This window comes from Acanthochromis polyacanthus, chromosome 1 (genome assembly GCF_021347895.1).
Source record: "Acanthochromis polyacanthus isolate Apoly-LR-REF ecotype Palm Island chromosome 1, KAUST_Apoly_ChrSc, whole genome shotgun sequence".
Classification (NCBI taxonomy): Eukaryota; Metazoa; Chordata; class Actinopteri; family Pomacentridae; genus Acanthochromis; species Acanthochromis polyacanthus.
Window position 1 is genome coordinate 49,876,128 of NC_067113.1, and position 26,544 is coordinate 49,902,671.

The window sequence follows — 26,544 nt, forward strand, 5'->3', positions numbered from 1 at the left end:
TATTTTCTAAAGTGGCTTGAAAATGACAAAAAAATTAGACATTTTAAGTTAAATGAACTAGAGCTCAGCAATTTTCACATATTTACAGAAAGTAAATGACAAACAATGAGTCAGCTCAATTCCTTTATGATGTTTTACAGTTTAGGCAAGAAAAGAAAACATATTTCCTGAATTAGTGGCTGTAGGTGAGAAAAAAATTGTAGTAAACATGTGGATCATTATATCTAACTCTATATTTACTCCGCCAAGGAACGGCGGAGTTATGTGATGATCGGTGTACGTTTGTCTGTCTGTCTGTCCGTTAACAAAATTACTCAAAAACAGACTAGTGGATTTAGACTGAATTTTCAGGGAAGGTCAGAAATGACACAAGGACCAAGTGATTAGATTTTGGAAGTGATGCAGCTTAAAGTCTGGATCCACGGATTTGCTAAAAATTTCTGTGTCACTGTTAGAAAGCGGCATGGTGTCACTGTAACTATGAGAACAAGGGAACACTGCATCAGCTGCCTGCTGACGATCACATGATTGCGATCCTACTACAAATCCACCGCTGCGGACTTATCCAGCAGAAATGATACAAGGAATATTTGATTAAATTGTGGAGGTGTTTCTGAGTCCCATCAGTTCCCGTCACCCGCCTCATATTTAGGTCATATGTAGTGGGTCGGCAAAGGCAAAAATCATTATTTTTATTAAGGATTTCATCTTTTGAAAATGATACAAAGGCTGAGCAGCCTTGGTGGAGTACTGCACTCTCAGAGTGCTTTTCTTGTTGAAGAATTATCAAGTAATTTACAGTGGGTACGGAGAGTATTCAGACCCCTTGAAATTTTCTCTCTGTGTCATTGCAGCCATTTGCCAAAATCAAAAAAGTTCATTTTATTTCTCATTAATGTACACTCAGCATCCCATCTTGACAGAAAAAAACAGAAATGTAGAAATTTTTGCAAATTTATTAAAAAGAAAAACTGAAATATCACAGGCTGCTCAGTGGCGTAGTGGTTAGCACTTTTGCCTTGCAGCAAGAAGATCCCCGGTTCGAATCCTGGGGTGGGCCTGGGATCTTTCTGCATGGAGTTTGCATGTTCTCCCTGAGCATGCGTGGGTTTCCTCCGGGCACTCCGGCTTCCTCCCACAGTCCAAAAATATGCTGAGGTTAATTGAGTACTCTAAATTGCCCGTAGGTGTGAATGCGAGTGTGATTGTCTATGTATGTAGCCCTGTGACAGACTGGCGACCTGTCCAGGGTGTCCCCTGCCTTCACCCAAGTCAGCTGGGATAGGCCCCAGCACCCCCCATGACCCTAGTGAGGATAAAGCGGTGTATAGAGAATGGATGGATGAAATATCACATGGTCATAAGTATTCAGACCCTATTGAATAGAAGCACCCTTTTCAGCTAGTACAGCCATGAGTCTTCTTGGGAATGACGCAACAAGTTTTTCACAACTGGATTTGGGGATCCTCTGCCATTCTTCCTTGCAGATCCTCTCCAGTTTTGTCAGGTTGGATGGTGAACGTTGGTGGACAGCCATTTTGAGGTCTCTCCAGAGATGCCCAATTGGGTTTAGGTCAGGGCGCTGGCTGGGCCAGTCAAGAACGGTCCTTTGTTATTTTAGCTGTGTGCTTAGGGTCATTGTTCTGGTGAAAGGTGAACCTTCAGCCCAGTCTGAGGTCCTGAGCACTCTGGAAGAGGGTTTCCTCCAGGATATCTCTGTACTTGGCCGCATTCATCCTTCCTTTAATGGCAACCAGTCGTCCTGTCCCTGCAGCTGAAAAACACCCCCACAACATGATGCTCCCACCACCATGTTTCACTGTAAGGATTGTATTGGGCAGGTGATGAGCAGTGCCTGGTTTTCTCCACACATACCGCTTAGAACTAACACCAAAAAGTTCAATCTTGGTCTCATCAGACCAGAGAATCTTATTTCTCATAGTCTGGGAGTCCTTCATGTGTTTTTTGGCAAACTCTATGCGGGCTTTCATGTGTCTTGCACTGAGGAGAGGCTTCCGTTGGGCCACTCTGCCATAAAGCCCCGACTGGTGGAGGGCTGCAGTGATAGTTGACTTTGTGGAACTTTCTCCTATCTCCTGACTGCATCTCTGGAGCTCAGCCACAGTGATCTTTGGGTTCTTCTTTACCTCTCTCACCAAGGCTCTTCTCCCACCATTGCTCAGTTTGGCTGGACGGCCAGGTCTAGGAAGAGTTGTGGTCGTCCTAAACTTCTTCCATTTGAGGATTATGGAGGCCACTGTGCTCTGAGGAACCTTGAGTGCTGCAGAAATTCTTTTGTAACCTTGGCCAGATCTGTGCCTTGCCACAATTCTGTCTCTGAGCTCCTTGGGCAGTTCCTTCGACCTCATGATTCTCATTTGCTCTGACATGCACTGTGAGCTGTAAGGTCTTATATAGACAAGTGTGTGCCTTTTCTAATCAAGTCCAATCAGTTTAATTAAACACAGCTGGACTCCAATAAAGAAGCAGAACCATCTCGAGGAGGATCAGAAGAAATGGACAGCATGTGAGTTAAATATGAATGTCGCTGCAAAGAGTCTGAATACTTATGACCATGTGATATTTCAGTTTTTCTTTTTTAATACATTTGCAAAAAATTTCTGCATTTCTGTTTTTTTCTGTCAAAATGGGGTGCCGAGTGTACATTAAGGGGAAATAAAATGAACTTTTTTGATTTTGGCAAATGGCTGCAATGACACAGAGTGAAAAATTTCAAGGGGTCTGAATGCTTTCCGTACCCACTATAGGTCTAAAAAAGACCACAGATTTGTACAATGCCAGCAAATTGCACTTTCTATCAATGTAACTCAGAATAATGCTAGAAAATTAATGTATTTATAGAATTTGTGGGGTCATTTTCACATGATTAATGACACGTAATTTATGATGGGCTAAAATTAGAAGGTAACCCGCTGAACCCAGTCCTGTTCCCATATTTAACAACAGATGTTGTCCTTTCACTGGCATCAGTCCCCTCAGAGGAAAGTAAATCCTTCTGTCATCATATACTCGAAGTGGTTCATCATCGTCGTCTTGCATAGCAAAGGAAGGCAATTAAGAAGTCCCCTTTTAGCCGAGGTGTGAAGGGAATAGAAGGATCTGGTTTCTTCTGACTCAAGTTGAGACAGATGGAGGGAGGAAGGAGCCAAAATATCAAGAAAAGTCAAAGACAACAAAGTGGGCCAGTAGTCCAGAGAAACAAAATAAAAACATACAAATACGAGTTTAATGTACACAACAATCTAGTGAATAAATATTTACATCCATAAAAACACAGAAAGACATCAACGCTCTCACACATGGAGTTTAATCTGCTTCTTCATTTGCTGTGATCCACTCAGTGTTGGCAGCCAACCGCGATTATACGAATAAAATCCTGAGCTGATTAGCTCGGCCATAAGTCTCTTAATTGACCTGAGCCTTCAGACATGAGTCATGTGAGCGGATGGCTGCTGGCCAGATGGGAAAAACACTAAAATACGTCCTTGCATAAAAGATGTAACTGCTCCGATCAAGATAAGAACAATGAGGCATAATTTATTCAGCCCTAAATTTAGTTCATGGATAATCATCATGCAGTAGCTATCAGGCTAATTTTAGATCCCGCCATCTGTTTCCCCCACTAATGTCTTCATTATATCAGTTTAAAATTAAGCTTTAGCAAACTTCCCTTTATATAAACTGCTGCTACCAGACGGCTGGACATTTGTCTGCAGGTGCTCATCGTGAGGTGAATGTTTAAAGAGATGATCCGATGATGAAGGGAGCTCCTGACGTCCGGCCGAGGCTGCCAAGATGGATGTGAGCTGCTGTCAGCTGTTGAATAAAGAGCCTGAGAGGACTCTGCAGATGGATGGACGGCTTTCATTATGACGTTTCTTCCCTCAGATAGGCAGAGAGTCTGACCTTTACCACTAAGCTTCATCAAAACCTCAGTTTTTAAAGCTACTGTCGGCTTTGTTTCTTCATTTTTAGCCCAGCTCTAAAGAGGATCAAAATTCCGACAAATACCGTCTTTACTGGTTAACATTAAACCACAGTCATGTTACCTTGATTTTTTAAATAATATTTCATGCCTTTTCTGATGTTTGGTCATTCCACTATTATTATTTTATTTTCTTCTTGTAATGTTTTATTGTTGTTGTTTTTTTAGCTTACAAAGTGCCTTTTAACTCCACGTTTGAAAGGTGCTTTAGTTCAAGTCCACATGCAGCCCAATTTGATCCCTAGTGGGCCGGACCAGTAAAATCACAACATATTAACCTATAAACAACAACAACTCCAAATATTTCCCTTTGTTTTAGTGCAAAAAAGTGCATTCTAAAAATGTTCATATTTAAGGAACTATCTTTTACAACATCATAAACAAACTGAAATTTCTTAAGAAAAATTAATTCAGTTTCAACAATATTATGCCTCAGTTTATCATGTTCACATTACAACTTACAGATCACAGAGGATCTATAAAGGCACAGAACATTCAATCACAGGTATCTGGAACTGAATAAGGTAGCATATTACTCTATGATCAAAAGAACAAAAGTTGGACAAAAAAAAACACAAAAACACAACAAAATATTATAAAAATAAGACCCAAAATGATTTTTAAAAAATGAGTAAGCGACACAAAACAAAACAAAAAAGAGAAAAAACTAGACAAAAACTTTGAAAAGCGACAAAAAATGGACACAAACGAGACAAAAAATGACAAAAAAGGAACAAAACGATAAAACACAGACAAAAAAAACACAAGCCAGACAAAAAGGAAACACAAAATGACAAAAACACGAGGCAAACAAAAAGTCAAACAAAAACCGACAAAAACAAGATGAAACATTAGAAAAATGAGACACAAAATGACCAAAGAACAATCAGCAACATAGCATTTTAGTTTATGATCAAAACAACTTGTCAAGACCGAGAAATTTGTTGAAATGTACAGTTTCACAAATTTACGATTCGCAGTTAAGGTCTTCTCTGTAATTGGACCCTCTGCTGCGCCGGTTTTGGCCCATGCACCGCATATTTGACATCCCTGCTCTCAACTTTATGTTTATGTATTTATATGTGCAGCAGATATGTTTTTTGAGCCATTTAAAGTCGAACATTTGTTCAGTCTCAGCTTTGTTTTCAACTCCTCAGAGAATTATCTGCGTCCTTAACAGTCCAATGTTCCACCGGGTTTTCCAGCTCGTCACCAACTTCTGTCCAGCTCTCTCTGCCAGACAGGTAGTGTCCACTCGTGATGACAGCTGCCTAATGAAACTGGAAGGTAAGCCGAGGAGAGCAGCTGCTCAGATCAGGACGCCTCACATGAATGGTGGCATCAACGGCGATAAAGTTAGAGTCAAATGCAGCTGTGTGCTTAAGAGAAAACACAACCCTCTTTATTTTCTAAATCCCATCAACTCTCTTCTTGATACGAGAGAATAAAAGCAGGTCTCAGAGTTAAGGATGGAGGAATGACAGCAGCTTTCTTGTGCGGGCTGGAGGACACAATGGCTGCTTGTTGGTGCACATTATTAAAGCCTGTCATTATGAGAGCTGTGGGTAAACAACACTTCAGATGAATTACCACGATAGACAGGGAGAGACAGGCTGGGTTCTTATCAGTTGATTAATATAGAATCAAAGTTTTATGTGTTTTTTTTATGTGTTAAAACATCAAACTGAAGCTACGCAAAGATAAAGACTCCACTGAATGTTGAAACTACCTGTTTCCTCACAATGATGCCTCTGTCTGCTCGAGGTAGAACAAAAACACAGACACTCTATAATCATGGGAAGATTAGGCCTTAAGGAGCATAAACAAAGCCAGACAGTGACAGTGCGATTGCCCCAAATGTGGGAAAGTCGTCTGAAACCGAAGCCCACAGCAGCGATGACACATGCAGCCAGAATAAAGGTGTGATCCACCCAAACAAGTGACAGAGGAGGAAATCAAAGTTCCTCACACACCTGAGGAGCTCACACCTACTGACACGCTGTGAATCATCATATTTTAACATCTACGTGGACGTTCGAATTACTTCCCATCATGTGCTCAGTCAGACTGCCCCGTTTTGGTGAGATATGCGGAGAGAAAGCTTTGGATTTTACACAGCGGGGACAAAAAAACAATTTGCTGACAGAATAGCTGCTTGGGGAAACCAAAAATTAAAAGTTTATTGTTGTATGCAAAAGGCCTAATGTTGAAGACGGGGAGAAAAACATACGCGTTTGAAGCCAACTGTGCAAAAATGTTTTCTGACACAACAAAAGGGTGTTAAATTAGAAGGAGCAGGAGCAGAAATGGTTTTACTCAAGATGCAGCCCTGGCAACAAACATGTAAACCCAGAAAAAGCAGCTGTTGTGGTGTTAAATGAGGATTTTTCTGGCAGGTTTTGTTTTGGAACCAAAGTTGGTGACACCAGATGAACTGTGTGCAGCAGCTCAAACACCAACATCTGCTTTATTTCCTGCACTTCCTTAATGCGGGAAAAACAACCCGACCAGGCCAGTCGGAACACATGTTACTGAACAACTCAGAGCCATCGAAAGGCCTGATGCAGACTCAGATATTTTTGAGGAGTTGGTCACCTCTTTCCAGTAATTCTGCTGTTGTCACCTAATCAACCTCACAACACAAACTAATGCTTACCTGTGATTTATCACACCTTAAAGTTATAGATGCTGCTGTTGTCTTTGAAATTTTACTGTATTTGTATGTATGAGAATGTAACTTCACTGGAAGGTTTTGTCATAGACTCATTTCTCATTGGATGTTTGTGTGTTTGTCTATGACCATGTATTGTCTCCTGTTGTTAGATTTAGACCTTCTATCTTCAAAATTTAGTAAACAGTCACAGAAATGTCTCTGTAGACCATTTTATGAAGCTCATTTGAAGGCTTCCCCAAGAAGAAGTGTTCCCAGGCCAGATGAAATATGTAATCCCTCTGATAAGTTCCAGGATGACCCTGGGGTCACCTCCCAGTTGGATGTGCCTGGAAATTCTCCAAAGAAATTTGCCCAGTAGGCATCCTAATCAGATTTTTGAAGCACCTCAGCAGGTTTCTTTAGATGTGAAGCAGCACTGACTCTAGTTTGAGCTCCGTCGACCTTATCTCCACTGCTAGGTGTAAACAGGATCCGTCATTTCAACACTTCCCATTCATTGTCAATGTAAGTGACCTTGCAGTGCATTCTGGTAGCATCTAAATGTGTTTCAGGAGACGAGGTGTTGTGTTGCCTGCTCCTCATCAGCACAAAGCTGCTAGTATGTATGGATACCACTGAAATAAGGCATGTAGTCACAGTATCAAACACTGTATTTAGTTGGTGATGCAGAAAATACATTTTTATGCTTGGCACTGATTTGCTGCCAGATCCGTACTACACTACTGATATTTGCAGCTGATACAACACAGATTAGAAAACTTATCAGTCAATGGGTGTTTATCACAAAGAATATTCAATCAATACCTTTAATTTAACTTTGATTTAGACAAAAATTAGTTACTCATTATTGGACAGGTGAAACAAAATATATCAACTTGCTGGTCTGGCTCACTTGAGATCAAATTGGGCTGTATTTGACCCCTGAACTAAAATGAGTTAGACACACCTGTTTTAAATGCTCTCTTTTCTGTGAAAGAATCTCAAGACGTTAACAACTACAGTTCATAACCACCACTGTGACACTTCTGACTTTGATTATAGGCTAACACAAAGAAATCCTGGCTATGTGAAACTTGCATAACCTCTCAGGTTAGTTTCGCAGCATAAACTCCCACAGCAAGTGAGCTAGAACTATGCTTATGAAACGGAAATAGCCTGAGAGTAAGTCAGACTAACTGGAATAAGCCTGACTTCTGTGGTTATCTCGCTCTGTTACATGCGTCCCTGCAGCACTGCTGGAAATGTTTATGACTGATTTTAAAACAGCAGCGTGGCCCCGCCCACTCGGAGCGGCTCAGCCAATCAGCAGCGCGCAGCCTCAGAGGAGTGACTGGAGCTCCAGCTGCCTGCTCATTGTACTGAGTCAGCGGCCATGCGCAAATGGACCCAGAGGAGGGCTGTGCTGTGTAGGCTGTAGTCTACATAAGATCTGCCTCTGTGGGGCTGCTCACACTCACTGTCGACCGGAGATCACAGGTACCATCTGGAGCTTGCGTGAGGAGACCATAAATCCGGGATAGTCTCTCCAGATAACCCTCCTAGTGTGACTGACGGATGCAGCAGAGAGAAGCAGCAGCAGCAGCGATGCGGCGGCTCTGCTGTTAACTCGTTGGACCACCCCTCTTCTCTCTGTGTGTTTTTTTTTCTTTTTTGCCGGTTCTTTTCTGAAGGAAAATTCACAATGAAGCTCAAACCGAACCAGACCAGGACGTACGACGGAGAGGGCTTCAAGAAGAGAGCGGCGTGTCTGTGCTTCAAGAACGAGCGTGAGGAGGAGGTGAGGCAGCTGTGTTTATTCACAACAGTCTGCAGCGGTGTTGTGACTTTGTGGCCTAGTCCATCTATTGCACCCAGTCATTCACGCACTACAGGGGCGCTCATGGATAAAACAGAGAATATTCCTCAACAACACATGTGAGGTTTGATTTGTGTTGTCTTTTTACGTGCGTGGCTACACTGATAGTGTTTCTGCTGAAGGACACTGTTGTGTTTTGTGTTACTGATGCGCCTCGGGCCATCCAGTTCAGGCTAGTTTCAGGAGCAGAAAGGAGAAAAAGCGCTGTTGTCAAGATGACGCCGCTTGGCAACGCGCGGCTTTCAAAATAAAACCCCGCCACGTTCAACTCCGCTCGAAACTGCTGCGTCAGTCACGTAGCGCTCTTATTTTGAAGGAGGCCCCGCTGCGCAGCCCGTTAGCTTGTTGCTAGCTTGACGCGGCTAACAAAGGGGGGCGAGGCGCTGCTGCTCTGCTGCACGTTTCCTCTAATAGCAGCTTTAACGTGGGCTCGTGTCGAGTGACGGGACGGGGATATGGGCCACGGAGATATTGCTAAATATACCGGCGAAACGTGGCGTCACTTTGACACCGACACAGCATCCGTGACCGAGCAGCAGCCATTCATGGCTCTGCTGCATCCCGCCGGCCTCGAGCAGGCAGCTGCGTAGCAATAATGTGGATGAGGATTTAAAGGGACCTTCACCATGTAAATAATGAATGAAAGCTGACAGACACATAATGTTGTTGTGCCTTAAGGACTAATCTGGGTGATACTTTCGATGCACCTCAAAGGGGGGATTTGAAAGCTTCCCAATCTCGACTAATAGTCATGAAGAATTAGTGGACTACAGTTTTTTTCTGATAAATCAAAATGTGTCACAATAGAGTGTTTAAATGAAGCACTACAGAGATCTATTAGCCTATAAATCAGAATCTTTTAATGAACATGCAGAACTCACATTATCTTTTTTCTTTCAAATGCAGAAATGATAGTTCCCACTAAAACCATGACTCACATTGACAGAATATCTGTCAAAAGAATCACAGTAAAGATTTTTTTCCCTCCCTGTCTTATGAATAATACAACAGCTGTGACATCCAAAGACAAAAAGAACAAGAAGCCCAGTGACCCATATCAAGTACAGATGACACATGAAACCGGTCAGAAGCTGCAGAAGATGAACTAGCAAAATAGATGAACACAATTTAGAAAAAGGTTTAGTCTAAATCAGTGTGGAAATTGCAACAAATGGTATTCAAACAAACAAAAAGCCTTTTGTCTACAGTTGTTCTGAGTCAAAATTTGTATTTTATCACTTTTAGCTTACTAGATAGTGTAAACAACTGCACCCTGTAGTATGTATGTTATTCTCTGTGTTGTGTTTATCTCCGAATCATGGGAGCTGCAGCTTTTTTGATGAAGGTAAAACGTGTCACAACATAACATTTTAACCGAAGTAATGTGAAGCCACAGGGATGTACCAGTCTGTAAGTCATGCAGTAATTTTTAGGATGGTTTTGGTGGAAAACAAATGCAAAAAATATGCGTTATCTCTTAAAAGAATCTTACCTTCCTTTTATTTATTTATGTTTTTTGCTTCTCGTTCTACCTTTTTAATAATACAACAGTTATGACCTTCCTGATACATTATGCTGTCACAAGAGCCAATGTGTTGTTGGATTTTTTAGAATAGAATTGGCGCTTTAAATGAGACGTAGTGGAGATTGCATATTCATCAGATGTAAGGAAACGTGCAGAACTCGCATCATGATTTTCCTTTTGTTTTTTTAAAGCCAGAAATGATAGTTCCCACTAAAATCATGACTCACATTGACAGAATATGTGTCAAAAGAATCACAGGGTGATTTTGAGCCTTATTAATAATGCAACAGTCATGACCTCACAGATGTTTTATGCTATCACAAGGGCTAACACATGGTTGGATTTTTTTTTTAGAATAGAAGTGACCCTTAACTGTCATAGCATATAAAAATACAGCAAAACGTTGATAGTGTTTCCTGGGTTAAATAAGATTTACATATAGAATGAAATATTTTTTTTTTGTTTTTGCGTATAGTGTTTATTTTGCATGTTATGTACACTACCGTTCAAAAGTTTGGGGTCACTTAGAAATGTCCTTATTTTTGAAAGAAAAACAGTTTTATTTTTTAATGAAGATAACATTAAATGAATCAGAAATCCAGTCTAGACATTGTTAATGTGGTAAATGACTACTCTAGCTGGAAACAGCTGATTTTTAATGGAATATCTCCATAGGGGTCCAGAGGAACATTTCCAGCCACCATCACTCCTGTGTTCTAATGCTACATTGTGTTAGCTAATGGTGTTGAAAGGCTCATTGATGATTAGAAAACGCTTGTGCAATTATGTTATCACATGAATAAACGTGTGAGTTTTCATGGAAAACCTGAAATTGTCTGGGTGACCCCAAACTTTTGAACGGTAGTGAACATAAACAAAAGGAGACCCAGTGACCCATATCATGAACACTTGATATATCAATTGGTTTCAATGCAGCAGAGGATAAAATACCACAACATGAATCAATTGTCAATGTTTCTTTGACAAAAAATGGCATTTTTTTTTTTACATTTACTTTTTAGCAATATCTATATCTAACCACTTCTTGTTGAGCAGGCAATGTAAACATTATACTATTCATGCTGTACATAGTGATTTGTATTGTGTTTATCTCCAAATCGTAGGAGCTGCAGTTTTTTTTTTTTTGATGAAGACAAAATGTGTCACAACAGAAATAGAGGGGTCTGGCTTACAAATGATTTTCTCTGAATATAACTGAACATTCTTGTTTGGTACAGACTGCACAGAAATCACAATTTAGCATTTGTTTTCAGTGTGAAAGGGTGGCAAACAACCTTTCCCACCAACACTGTGACTCCTCTTGGAATCACAAAATGATTTTTTTTAGTTAATCGCTCAGCTCCTGTCAATACTGCTACAGCTCTGGCCTCACTAATGAAAATGCTGCCTCAACATATTAAAAGGGCTTTGTGTAGAACAGTGTTTTTCTTTGTTACATGCAGCATTTTGCACGCATCATACACAAACAGCAAAGAGCCCAGTGACCCATATCTAATACAGGTGACAAACAAGGAAACAGAATGCAGAAAAAGGGTTAGTCTCATTCGCCCTGAAAGCTTTCCCACATATGACCATAAAAGACGTGACCAAACACAAGAAGTTATTTTGTTTGTGCGTACAATCCAACCACTTCTAGTTGAGGAAGTAATGTAAACAGTATCCCATTATATTAATCTATATATCATACACTGTATGGTGTTTATCTTCATCGCCTTGTGTTGGTTTTTCTCTGTGGTTTGCATGCATGAATATTTCACTAGAAAGCCATATTTGTGTCCATAAGTCATCGCTCTCTCCTGCATATCCTTGCTTGACTAAATTTAGTCTGCTTTTAGAGCGTGGCATAAACATAGTGTTGCACAATATACAGTAAAAAAAGCCCAGTCTGGTGTCACTAGGCTGGCAGAAAGAGCTCCCCCTGGGCCGCCGGTGTTTGGCTGTACAACACACATATCTAAAAATGCACATGCACACACACAGCAGATCTGTTCAGTTACATGTTGAGAAGTTATGCTTTTATTATGTGTGACTTTAAGTGTATGGCCATCAAAGAACTTCTGCTATTTTGTAAAATTGCTGATTTAAAGTCACAGATAAACACATGCATGCTCTAAATGTTTTAACACTTTGTACCTGTGTTACGTCACTTTTGCCAAATGCTTCTCAGAACTTGCACTTCGTGATTCTTTTTCAATGACTAGTGATTACATGAACAGTCAGGACAGTCGGGGAATATTGTGACAACAGATGTGTGTAGGTGTGACCACCCCTCTCAGGATTTTCAGGCTTTGACTGGCAAGTCTACTCTTGCACTCAAAAAGATGACACTGCTGGAAGTAGGAGACCCAATCTGATGCTCTGATTGTAATTGGGGTGCCAACAATGGGCGCTTTAACGAAGCTTGAGATGTTGGGCTTTGTGATACCCTTGCTTTCCTTAACCACACGGCTGCACAGAATCAGTTCCTGGACACTGGACACCCGACTGTGGTGAAATAGGAGCTGTATGTGCTGCTCAGCTGTTTTGTTTTGGAGGGGAAAGGAGAAAGCAGAGCCCTCAGGGCGAGCTGCTCTGTGACAGCAATTAAACTCCCAACAGGGGAAAATGGGAACCTGACAGTGCAGAGGGACGCCAATGATAGCAGAGGAGGCCACCTGAGTTTAGCAGCAAGAGAATTACGGAGGCCTCATGTCACCTGGAGAGCCTCTTTAATTATTTTACCTGTGGTAAAGCAGTAATAGGTGTAGAAACTTAGAATTAAATAAGAAAAATGCTCAGAGAGCGCAGTACCAAGGCTGCTCTGTTGTATCATTTCTGATGCATGAAATCTTTAAAAAAAAATTTTGTGGCGCAAATCACGACACCATATAATGTGTCCATTTACTACAGATGTACCCACAAACAAAATGACCTTGTGCTGAGTACAGGCATGTTCTCGTTATGTATAAATACTCAATCACATGACCCACGGGCGACGGGAATTGATGGGACTCAGTAACACCCCCACAATTTAATCAGTTGTTCATTTTATCGTTTCTGATGGATAAGTCCTGATAAGTCTGCAGCGGTGGATTTGTCAGCGGATCATAATCATGTGATCGTCAGCAGGCAGCTGATGGAGTGTTTAATTGTTGTCATAGTTACAGTGATGCCATGCTGCTATCTCACAATGATACAGAAATCTTTAACAAAGGCGTGGATCCAGACTTTAAGCCACATCACTGCCAAAATCTAATCAGTTGGTCCTTGTGTCATTTCTGACCTTCCCTGAAAATTTCATCCAAATCCATTTGTTTGTTTTTGAGTAATGTTGCTAACAGACAGACAGACAGACGTACACTGATCATCGCATAGCACCACTGTTCTTTGGTGGAGTAATAAATATTGCAGAGTTTTTCTGCATGTTGCTTATTCATTCATATATTATTTGATCCGATTTTCTTCAAGATCTCAACAGTATTCTTGTTTTATGACAGCTGTGTCCTATGGTTACAGCTCAGCAAATAGTCCAATCAAACTGCAACGCCTCTATGGCTTTAAAGCCGCCGTAATCAATATTTTTGTATTAACAATCGATTAAGTGACCGAGTAAAGTGTGAAATGGGTTGTTTATAGTGACAAACCTGCAGGGAATTATCACCTAACTAGTTCAGCTTAGTTCACAGATCTGTACTGACTTTAAGCTTGTTTAGCTTTTATCACCTCCAGCTTTACTGTTTTGGTCTCGTCTCACTGTTTTATTCATCTTTTTTTTAGAAGCTGCTGCAGCAAAAAGATTCAAAAAGAGTTGTACATTACATTACTAGCTCCAAACCTGAGGAATATTTAGCTTAGGAGGTGGAGGAGACCACAAATGGAGCAAAAACTGAGTGAAAAATGGGCTTGCTCCATCAGATGGCCAGAAACAAGACTCCATGTGAAAGTCAACATCAGTCATGTAAATAGTCATATCAAGTCATTGTTGTAGCTTTAAGTTAACTGTTATGTTCATTTTTTTATTGCAAAGTTTAAAATTGTGATCCTTTGTTTTCTTTTACAGCATATTAGCCTGTAGAGGCAGCTTAATGTGCATCAAACTCGTGTCTAACAGAGACTCTTACCAGGCTAAAGTTGAGGTAATGCCATGAGATTATTTCGACTGAGAGACGTGCGCCACTCTGATCAGGAACACAGATTTATAACCCTGTTGTTAGATATTTAAATTGCAGATTTAAATATTGTCGTAGTGGAAGTGACAGAGGGAAGTTATGAGTGTGAGAGGGTGCTTCATCCTGAACCCAGACATGTAGGTGTTCAGAGTCTCCACTTCTCTGATATGTACTGTCTGTAACTCCTCTAGTCGTTGCTGTATAGTGCAGCGACTGCATTACTGTCTGAACGCTATCGATTGTGCCTCTGCGCTCATGCACTTGAGTGTCCACGACTTTCCATCATTCCCTCCTCGGCTCGGCATGGCCTTTGGAGCCTTCTTTATTTGACAGCTCCAGGCGTTCCTCCTTGGGGAGGAGGAGGTGGTGGTGTTTATGTCCTCCAGAATATCCTGCCTGCTGTCCCTGTTTGAGGCCATACCAGAGGAGTCGCTGTCATAGCTTTAGTACCGGTGGTGGTTCTGATATCTCCTATTCAAGAAAGATGCATGTTAAAATTTCTGTATTCAATGTCTCTGGAAATGTATCATTTGTCATTTTTGCTCAGGAGTTTAAGGTTCATCTCGTGTGTCTTTGCGTTCTTAGATTGATTTTTAGATTAGTGTGAAGTCAAATAACAGTTGATTATCTTGACGTTTGTCTGCGGTGTTTTTGATTATCCAAAGCAAACTTACTGTATACCTTGTATCATTTTTCCCTATGTGGGGCTCTGTTAAGTAGCGTGAGCTGCAGAACGGTAAAATGTCACTAGCAAACACTACAGTGCTCCCTCTGAGGTTTCATCCTGACCCTCTTTCCAAATATAAGTGGGTTTTCTGTGCTTGGAGTTTAGCTGTCAGATGACCGTTGACCTATCTGTCAGGATGGTGCGAGTTATTTTGTTTTGCTTTTTTCCCACTTGACTACTATTAGTAGCCTGTAGGGTAACGCTGTTTTATTTATGCATGTCAACAGTTACAGGACAGCTTATGAGAAGTGAAATGTTGTGTGTAGAGTGGAATATTAGGATGTCACAGTTAGGGGTAGTTGCTGTTATTCTACAGTAACCAAATCAGCACTTTGGCTTTGCAGCTAGAAGATTCACGGTTTGCGTCCCGGTCTTCCTGGATCTTTCTGCATGGAGTTTGCATGGTCTCCCTGTACATATTTGGGTTTTCTCCAGTTACTCCGGCTTCTTCCCACAGTCCAAAAACATGCTGAGGTTAATTGGTGATTCTAAATTGTCCATAGGTGTGAATGTGAGTGTGATTGTTTGTCTGTATATGTAGCCCTGCGACAGACTGGTGACCTGTCCAGACTGTCCCCTGCCTTCACCCTAAATCATCTGGGATAGGCTGCAGCACCCCTGCAACCCTAGTGGAGATTAAGACAATCGACGGATGGACTTTTTTTAATCTGTGGTGTTATCGTTTTCCACATTCATGTGGCTGTCACCATTCAGAAGTGCCTGTATAAATGGCCACCAACAAGAAACATGATAAATCCACAGAAAACATTAAATTCCTCGTGCAGAAAAAAGACCTCCACAGCCATGAACATCGTTTGAAAATCCCCCAAAAAGCAGCGCATTGGCCGTTTCCAGTAATTCAGGTTTTAGATTACAGATAGAAGAAGATATAGTGCACAACCTGTCAGCGACACCACAGATCTATACCACCAATTGATAAAGCACCACAGGCAGCTATAAGACGAGTGTCTGGCCAAAAAGCTAAATGAAAGTAGTGATGCTCTATGCAGTCGAGTCAACAGACTTCTGTTTCAGTGTCATTTCTTACTGCTACTCTGTATAGATAAGAGCCCCTGAAGGCACCGTGAGGTGAACTAATTCACACCTTTAAGTTCTTCACATCAGAATACATAGCAGTTCATATTTTGATTTTATATTATGTAGTCATGTTCCAAAATGTTTCAGATCTATTTCATGGTCAATGCTGAACTAAAGTTTGATTTTGAATAATTATGTTGTAAATCCATCCATCTATGATCTATACACCCCTTAATCCTCATTGGGGTCGCAGGGGGGCTGGAATTCATCTCACCCGACTTAGAGCAAAGGCAGGGCAACATATAGAGACAAACAATCACACTCTCATTCATACCTACTGACAATTTAGAATCAGCTGACCTACCTGAGCATGGTTTAAGACTGTGGGAGGAAGCTGGAGTAAAAAAAAAAACACACATGCACAGGGAGAACATGCAAACTCCATGCAGAAAGATGCCAGGAAGGCCAGGACCTGAACCAGGGATCCTCTAACAGCAAGGCTAAAGTGCTAACCACTACTCCACTGTGCAGCCTACGTTGCAAATCAAATTGCAATATCCATTATACAAATCGTTCTGCGTGGATAAGTCAGCACTATGATGCTACCAAGCAGATGAGAATATACTGAGCGATAAGTAGAAATTCAAATAGTGATATAATGGAAATATGCGGTGAAATATGGTTGTAAAGTAAAGGATAATTTGCCACATTGTGTTGACTGTCAGTGGGAGAACTCGCATCAAAAAACTAAAACTGTCACTTGTATGAAACTTAAGTTGCAGATAATGATTTAGTTGTCTTTTTCCATTCATTTTATGCCTCTGTTAGTTTTAGGTTAATGGTTTTAACACCTTTAATCACCACGTTTTTGCTGAGAATCCAACTAATAGCCTCCTTTAAGTTACTGAGCTCCACTTTTTCATTTGTTGTGAAGCTCAAATATGCTGTGGAGTTTGGCTTTGCAGCATATTTCATGACGGTAATGGGAACAGTTGCTCATCAAAATGCGGTTGAATGTTAGAAGTGTAGCAGCTCGAGATCAACAGCTGGTGTCATCAAACTGTAACAGAAGAAGGGGGTGAAAATGCTGAGACAATGTGGGAGCAAGTCATTGAAATCTGGCTTTTCTGTTGGTTTCATCCAGCTGTTTTTACACACATGAATGGAAACTATTCAATGATGAAGCAGCAGTGATTGATGCAACTTGTCTAGAAGCTTTCAGACTTGATTTTATTCTTGCAACAGAAAGTTTCTTCTTGCTGCCTGGTCGTTTAGCTCAAAGGCAGCACCGTGACACTGCTGCTCCCTGCCATGAAAACCGCTGCTGTTCTCACCTCAGAGGCACATGTCAAGAAGCAAATAGTTAATTAAATACAGTTTGTAATATGTGGATTCGACGCTCTACATTCCTCTATTCATTCGATCAAAACTAAACGAGGCCTGCGTTTCCGAGGACGGACGAAACGAGAGCAACGACAGAAAGATATAAATGGAACAAGCAGAGCAGAAATCAGCTTTTTGTCCTTGTTGCCTCGGAAGCTGCGTGGCTTTTGTTTTGTATACATCCCCACGCTGTCGGCTTAGGACGCTTCGACACCAGTGACTCCCTCTAAGCCTCGCTGGCTGCAGCTCAACACCACTCACACGCAGTCAGACGGCCGTGAGGCCCAGAGGTTGCATCGCTCTGAAATCTCTTAACACACTCAGAACAAAAAAGAAGGAAGGGATGAATTTTTTATGACGCCATGCAGCTGAAATAGCCGGGCGCTGCGTGGAACTTCTCGATAATGACTTCTGACTGGTGACATTCACATCGAAAGAGAGGTCAAACTGAATCGTAATGACACATAAAGCCAAAAAGGTCATCTGAATCTGCCAAACTAAACAAATCTGCACCTTTTCTGTCACAAATGCTCACATTTGGTTGGTTTTAAATGACCTTGCTGGCATCTTCGTCATCAAAGAGTTCACTCAGGCAGGTTACCAGGTTCAACTTTGCACATTTCTTCCAGTTTGCAGGCTCCTGAGAAAACGTCATTCACTTTCCCAGCACTGCTTGGGCTGAACGTGTTAATGTCCCTGCCTTTAACATATGCCGTTTACTGTGCGCTATATAAGATTACAGCCGCTCATATAGGATAAACACCTGTCGTGGGTTTTGTCAAGATTCCTTTCATCTCTGGGAAATGTTTACAGAGCGTGCACACACTTAATCCGCATCGTCATGTTCAACATTCGTACCTCATCGCCTCCGCCTCCCCCTCCGTCCATTACCTATATCTTCTCAGCAGGTGGGGGAGGTGAACGATCGCTGCACGTGAGGAAGCGTCCAGGTCCAGCAGCATGTGCCGTCTTATCGCTTTTGGCTTCCACGAGAGCCTCAGAAGGCCTCCGGGAGCCGCGGTCGCAATCTCATTAGAGAAAACTATAGGAAGCTATAAGAAAGCTCAGATAGGATTAAGTGACAGCCTGACTCCGCTGGCAGATTACTGGGTATGGAGATCAGATGGGTGGCGGTGGAGGATGTCACCATCTGCTGCACAAGCTGCTTTACACACGTTTCTCTCTTTAATGCAGTTATATTTACATTCACTGCCGAGTATTCCCTGCCCTGAGAAAGCAGAGGAGCTAATTTATTAAAAACAAGTTCGTCGCCTCTTTGCCTCGAACTCTCCGCTTGTATTTCAAATTAAAAGCTGCAGGTTTGATAAAATGACAGTGACCGATCCTGCTCCATTGTTTTCCCCTGGCTGGCCTGTTGATGTTATTACGACCTCGGCCCCTGTAGCAGGCCTCCATGTGTTAATGACGGTCGAATTGCTCCACTCCAATGTGATAATGTCTGCAGCAGGTGTGCTCATGTCTGTTTTGATTGCTGCACGGATGCTTCCAGAAACTGCAGAGGCAGACACATCTGATCCGCGCATATCGCTGCACACTGCAACTGTAGTGTAATTCAAACCTTTGAAGGCCGCTCAGGGGAGCACCGGCAGGGTTTTTAGAGGCTTTCCCTGGGTTTACACGCATTGTTCGCCGGGGTCGTGTTGTGGTGGAAACATGTCGACGCTGGCGGTGGTTAACTCTCGTGTGCGGGGTCAAAATTGACCCGATTTATAGATTGAAAATGTGGGGGGAACGCATAGTTTCACAGTGAAACTTCTGATGTCCACATTTCAGCATTTTTGAGAAATCTTTGAACATTTTTTGGTGGAAAAAAATAAATGTTAAAAATGTTTCTTTACGAACATTCACATAAAAATCAACCAAAATCCAGCGAATTTCGCTGAATTTTGTTTGATTTTTATGTGAATGTTCTTAAAGAAATTATTAGAAGTTTTACTCATATATATGTAATCACTTTAGATATTTTTAGGATTTTTTGGAAGTTTTTACTCTTTTTTTGAAAATATTTAAATTGGAGGATTTTTTTTTATAATATGACTTTCAAGGGAAACTTTTAAGGATTTATTGGAATTTTCTTCCTAAAGGTTTTGCAATTTTTCAGAAATTTAGGGGATTTTGTTGCTTAATTTTTGGATTTTTTTCAGACAAGGAAACAGTATTTTTTGGTGCCCATAAATGAGGACAACAGGAGGGTTAATCTTGATTACTGGACTGGAAAAAACGCTGTCAGAAATGTTACTTTCAGTGATGACAGACGCTTGAAGCCTCACAGACAGAAGAAATGACAGGAAAGAAAGAGAAGAATCACACTGAGAATTATAATAAACCTCCAAAATGTCATTCAGCTTAAACTAATTGAAAACGCAGAGCTTGTGTATTATGTTTTACGTTTAAGATTTCATCATTTTTCCCACATTTTTCATCACTTCCATGCACTTATTTCACACACAACACAGAATGCCATGTTTAACGTGAATGTGTGAGGGCTGCGGTGGATTTACTGTTCTGCAAGCGACACCACCAATCATTTGTCATCTTGTCCTTGAGTCCAAAGGGTTAAGGCTCATGTCAAACCCTCACTTTGTGCTAAGTCAGGGCCGCTGAAAATGAATTTAGCCTCTCAGGTGTTTCTGAAAGCATCACTGTGTGCTAAAAAAAACAAATTGCACTTAAAAAGGCCAAATGTGAGAGCTGTCTGTGTCCGTGTCGTCATGAGACGTTTCAGAGTCACACGTCCTCACTGTACGGTGAAATTTCAATAAAGTTGTTCTGTATTTCTGCAGGTTCTGCTGGTCAGCAGCAGTCGGCACCCGGACCAGTGGATCGTCCCCGGAGGAGGGATGGAGCCGGAAGAGGAGCCGTGTGGCGCCGCAGTGAGAGAGGTGTTCGAGGAGGTGAGTAAATCTGACTTTTGAAGCCAAGCATCGGCTCCAAAAGTGAGGTCATAATCATATAATGAGCCGACGGTGAGACGAGGTAAAGCTTAAGTCTGCATCAGTGGTCGTTCACAGCAGCCAGAAAACAGCAAACAGCTTGTTGTTTGTCCAACATCCTGTTCAAGTAAAAATCTGCTTCTTAAGCTACAAAAGATAAGATATAGCGCAAAAAATACAAGAATATCAGTAGAAAAATGAAGAAAACATGAAATATGAAGTGATGGACCCTCCTATTTGTTGATATTTAGACTTTGCAATGAATGTGGAAAATAACAGAATAGTTCTTTATCTGTTTTGCACTCCATATTAGCAGCATTATAAATAAACCGTAGGGCGTCCAGATAGCTCAGCTGGCTGAGTGGGTGACCCATAATCAGAGCTACAGTCCCTGATGCAGCGATCATGGTTTCAAATCCAGCCCATGGTCATTTACTGCATGACATTCCCCCGCTCTTCTACCCACGTTTCCCATCTCTCCACTGTCCTACATAAAAGGCCAAAAATATCACTTTAAAGAAAACTCTATGAAGCCATATTAGACACAGACTGTATATATATACACAGCTGAAATGCATAGAAAAGCACAAATATGGACGAGAAGTTGTGTGATTAGAGACCTGCTTTACGCATGATTATTGCACATAATAGAACTGTAAATATTGCAATTAAGCATAAATATTGCACCTTCAAAGGGGAGGGAGAAGACATTTGACAGCTTCTGCATAAAAGCTGATAATAATAATAATACTAATAAAATGCTATTGCACATAATTATTCTATTTGTAAAACAGATTTTGTATTTCATAGATTCGTCCATGAGTGTAAAAATACTGATATTGTGCAAATTCTTCTATATACAAAACAAATAAGCTGTACATAGTGTTTGAAATGTGCAAAGTAATCATGATGCACTAATGTGAAATATTTTTTTCTATATGTGTCTACTGGGGTCGTGTTGGTTGTTTTTTTTAAAGTCTCCATGTTCCAGCTGCTGTAAAAGTGTCTCATTCTTGCAAATATCCTTATTTAAACTGCAGGATTTTTCACACAACTCCCACATTTTTAAGGCACTGCACAGAAGGCTACATGTGTCGAGGCTACTAGTTTTATTTTAGAGCAAGATATTTGTGTCACTGAGGGGAGCGCTGCTTAGAACACTTCATATTTAAAGGAAAGAGGAAGGAGGACAGTAATACACTGCTGAAAACATTCCACCTGTAATCGTTTAAATACAGCGTTTAAATGATCGTAAACGCCTCATTATGGAATGACAGTCTCACGCCATTTCCATTAAAAACAAAACACACTGGAATAGCCCCACTTGGACTTGGATGGTCGCATGCCAAGGGTGAGATGTTTGAAGGGCCACAGTGTCAGTCGCTGGGTGACTGAGGAGTCTGATGGTATTTCAGAGGCCCCACCGGTTGAGAACCTTGTGTTCTCGATCACGTCAGCGGTCTAAACTTGGCCCTTTGCTGGATTCCTGTGCATTCACAGAGCCGGCAGTCCGTCCTGCTGCGCGCATCGGTGGGACGGAGTGACACTTGTGAAGTATGCTGAGCAGGGAAAAGGACAGATGTCATAGGGCTTGACTGTAATCCAATTCCTACGTCTGAATTAATGAAGCAACTCTTACAAAAGGGGGATAGTTACGTTTCCGTATAACACTCTGTCTGGTTTCATTGCCAGGTTTTCTCCAGGCGATGAACACTACAAATGGCTGCAATTATATATGTCCTTTCCAAAGACTTCATATCCTTTAAGTGGTCTTTAACGCTGCAAGGCTCCATAGGAGATTATTACACTCATTCAGAGAAACGATGGTTGTTCCCTGGCTGGAGGTTTCTATAAAAGCTGAAGGAGGACAGAAAAACACTCCAAAATACCTCAGTCCAAGCACACTGGTTTATTCTTTAGCCCTGATTTTTTTTGTGTGTGTGTGTTTTTCGGTAATTGCTTGTCAAAACAAAGCATGCGAGGTTAGAGTTGAGTTCAGTACACAGAGGCAGGTCTGAAATGTAATACACAATTCCCATTGTTTTCACACAGACCATAGCTGAGCTTGAATGCGGCTTTTCTATTGTTTTCATCCGTTATTCAGCTACAGGAGGGACTCTGTTGTGAGACCGCAGCTACACAAAATTAAAAAAACTTTTTCCTTGTTTTGTTTCTCAGGCCGGTGTGAAGGGCAAGCTGGGACGTCTGCTTGGTGTGTTTGAGGTGAGCTTTTCAAATATGTACTTAAAACTCTCTAAACAGTTCATGAGTGTTTTTAGCTCCTGTCATGTTTCTCTCACTATGGACCCATTATTCATGGTAGTATAAGGTCCTGCACCTCGATGGAAACACTACTACTTATTTAACACAAATTGAAGCCACTTTTCCAAGTGTATACAGGTGTTACCAAAACAGTATGGCCCTACATATTATGGATATTTTACCACTTGATTTGTTTCCACACTTTACATCTGTGCAAACTCAGCCTGCAGTTCATCCTACATTTTTTTGTCACATGACCGTTGGTTGCTGCCGAGTCCACTAATGGCTTCCCAGTTGCACTGAAAGCATCAAATTTTTGTTTTTACAAAATCTAGTTACCTCAAATGATTATTTTTTTTTGGCAAATTTTTAAATAATATATAGATAAAGTGATTTTTAAGAAATTTTAGACAATTTTAGGGTCAGATTTGGTAACGTATGTTGATGGAAGATGATTAGTTCAAGGGACTGTCGGAAAGTTAATCGTTTCTTCTTTTTCAGTTTTTATGAATAAAGATTTTTAAAAAGCATTCTTTCAAAGCCACCAGTGGGTTTTGTGGATCAGATGTTTACAAAAATGTAAAACTGGTGCCTTTAAGGTAACATTCCCTGCATGTGTGAAGGGAATTGACCAGTAAACTTTATTGTGGTGTATTTTTCAGGTTAATACTGTGCTGCATTGACTTCTGTTTATGCCTAAATATTTGTTTCCTTTTAATCCTTACAGCAAAACCAGGATCGGAAGCACCGGACGTACGTGTATGTGTTGACCGTCACAGAAACCCTGGAGGCCTGGGAAGACTCTGTCAACATCGGTACGGTTTCTCTTCACCTCCTCCTGAATGTCTGCAGTCACTGATATGTCCGCTGCTGCCGAGGGCGGCTTCACCTCATGCAGTATGCTGTATGTTTTTATTTATGAGAAGATCGGTATACTGCACTGAAATGATATGGGCATGGGGGTATGCAGTGACAACAGGTCCCTATAAATCCAGGCCACGGATCGACGTTGCAGTGTATTACTGTCAGTATCCAGCCAGGCTTTGTTGTGAGATCAGTGGACAACATCCTCTACCTGCTACCCACATGTCCTCTAAATATTTGTGCGTTTATGAACATTTATAGGTGTATATGTGATGTTTTTGTGTATATAAACTTGCATTTATTGTGAGTTTGGTCCTTAACCCTCCTGTTGTCCTCATTTACAGGCAGCAAAAATATTGTTTCCTTGTCTGAAAAAAATCCAAAAATTCAGCAAAAAAAAAATTCCTCAAATTTCAAAAATTTGCAAAACCTTCAGGAAGAAAATTCCAATAATTCCTTAAAAATGTCCCTTTAAAATTTTTATTTTAAAAAATCCCCCAAATTTGTCAAGAAACTTCTTGTAAATATCAAATCAACCAAAGTCCAGTGAAATTTGCTGGACTTTGGTTGATTTTATGTGAAATTTCTAAAAGAAACATTTTTAACATTTCTTTCTTTCCCACCAAAACATGTTCAAAGATTTCCCAAAAATGTTTAAAATGTGGACATCAGAATTTTCACTGTGAAAATATATATATTTTTTTCCCACATTTTCAAACTTTAAAACAGGACAATTTTGACCCACGGGATGACATGAGGGTTAAGATAGTGTCCACCTTTACCCAGCTTTGGCTGTTAACCAGACAAACCTGTTAGATGCGGGTGTAATTTAAATCTACACCGCCTCTTGTGGCGACTTGCAGCAAAATATTTCAGCCCTGCTTTACATTATATATATCAGAATTTCAGTTCTAATGCAGAGACATGCAGCTGCTGAAAAAGCTCATGATTCTCTTTGAGTTTAGTAAAAATCTCTTTGATGTTTTGATTTTCAGGCTCTTTAAAGAAGTACATTCTGTACATAACATGACTATCAGATCCCTATGTGTGCTTTACTGCAGTGATGTAAGAAACCTCTCTAGACTCACTCGTGTTCTCTGTCTCCCTCTGCAGGCCGGAAGCGGGAGTGGTTCACGGTGGATGAGGCCATCAAAGTCCTGCAGAGCCACAAACCCGTCCACGCCGAGTACCTGCGGAGGCTCCAGCTCAGCTGCTCCCCCACCAATGGAAACTCCATCCTCCCGAGCCCGCCGCCCAACGACAACTACCCCCACTACAGCGCTACGGCCACCGCGCCATCGACAGGCACCGTGCTGGGCTCCTCCTGCAGATAGGACTGCATCTCAGCCTCTTGTCCTCTGGCAGATCACTGAACGTCTGTACAGTCTCTTGCATGAATCTAAAGACTCTTCAGAGCCGCGGCTCTCTTGTATGTATCATTTCTAATCTTAGCTGCAGGACAGACCAAAGCCATTGCCAGGACTGTGTTAAAGACTGAGCAGGAGACGCTCGCATCTCAGACACTTTTTTCTTTGCTGGCAAACAGCGGACTGTTGAGGCTGACGTTGGAAGAAAGAAGCTGGACAGCCTCTGCTGGCGTGAAGGAATGCCTTACAGAAACCTTTGTATGGAATGTCGTATTTGGGTGTTTATTTCACTAATGACCATTTTTACTTTTCTTTAGCGGAGTAAATATGCTGTCTAGTCAATAAACGGGTTATTGACCCCAAAGCACATCAAATGTGGGGAATGTTTCCAGACTACAAGTCATCAAACCACAATGAGAACAGCAAGGTGTTTATACTTACATGGATATTAATTCAAAAAAAGACACCGCAAGCATTAATATGTTTAAAATTCTACTCTGTTGTGGTTTCAATTTTCATAAAAGTGTAGATTTTCCTTGACCCTCATATAATCCCTAAACCTATTATTAAATTGTTTCTAAAAGCTAAAATTGATTGAACTAAGTTGGTAAATCATCTCCCAGTGTTGTTTTTTCAAATCAAAGTAACTAAGTGAAGCTTGAGCAGTAAATATTACAATTAATATAAGTAAAATGAAAATTGCTGCGTTAAAAAGTTGATAAAAGTGAGTTTCTACCTCAGTAAACTGAAAACTGGATCACTCTGTGACGCAGGGCTGCTGTTTGTTTTCGCTTAACTTTGGCTCCTCCAACAAACTTGTCCTTTAAAGCCGCATACCTTTTTTATCTCTGCTTTGCGTTTCCCAGTGAAAGTATTTAAAGGTTCAAAGTCCGTCTTTGCCCTTTGGTGTTAATGTACGTTGCCGATCTCTCCTCAGTTTTTCCACTTCCGTTAATTTAAAAAGTGGATTTGTGTAATTTACACTGAATGACAATGACGTGATTGTTGCTCTTTTCTTTAAGCTGCAGCGGTTTTATCATGTCTCATGGTGCTGCAAGGGAATCTGGTGAAACTGTCCACTAATGGCGTCATTTTAATGCACAGTATGATTGTTTAGTTGCAAGTAACTAAGACTGTCTGCGTCCAACTAATGCAGCAGATAAATCTGCCAATTACTGTAGTTTGATTAATCCATTAATGTGCTCGATTCTTGCTCAACTTGCATCCCACAGAGAAGAGTTTGATTCAAAAAACAAAGTGCAGTTTCATATTTGTTGCTGCAAAAACGACCCCAAACAGCTTTAAATCCGCTTTTCAGACAGAGAACAGATACTCCGAGTAAAGCGTTCGCTGCTGAATATCACATTTCAGATGTATATTTTTCTGCTTCTTCCTCACTGGAAACAGAAAAGTCCCTCCAGCTTCGACAGCCGAATGACGACCCGTAACCACACAGAGATCTGTAAATAGCTTTGAGGAGAACCGTTGAAAATGTGTTTTTAACCTGAGTGAACCTGTAAATTTTTCTCTTTAATATTTTATATATTTTTTAACGATGTACAAAATGGCGAGAAAACAAAAAAAGACGTGTAGAAAAATCCCTCCACTGAGTAATGTACAGTACAGGATGTTTGTATCACTTCTGACAATGTGCCACAGGTTTAGGATGACGGGAGGAATGATACCAAACACCACGGGTGGAAGCTGAATCCACGCTGCT

At 41.1% G+C, this 26,544-nt stretch overlaps 1 protein-coding gene across 1 annotated transcript; it reads left to right on the forward strand.

Moving 5' to 3' along the window:
• Positions 1-8,026: 8,026 nt before the first annotated feature.
• On the forward strand, positions 8,027-25,012 carry nudt4b (nudix (nucleoside diphosphate linked moiety X)-type motif 4b). The gene is made up of 5 exons (XM_022189358.2): positions 8,027-8,457; positions 20,182-20,292; positions 22,510-22,554; positions 23,321-23,408; positions 24,571-25,012. Exons 1-5 carry the CDS (start codon positions 8,362-8,364, stop codon positions 24,789-24,791), a joined length of 561 nt encoding a protein of 186 aa, XP_022045050.1. The 5' UTR covers positions 8,027-8,361; the 3' UTR covers positions 24,792-25,012.
• The last annotated feature ends 1,532 nt before the right edge of the window (positions 25,013-26,544 follow it).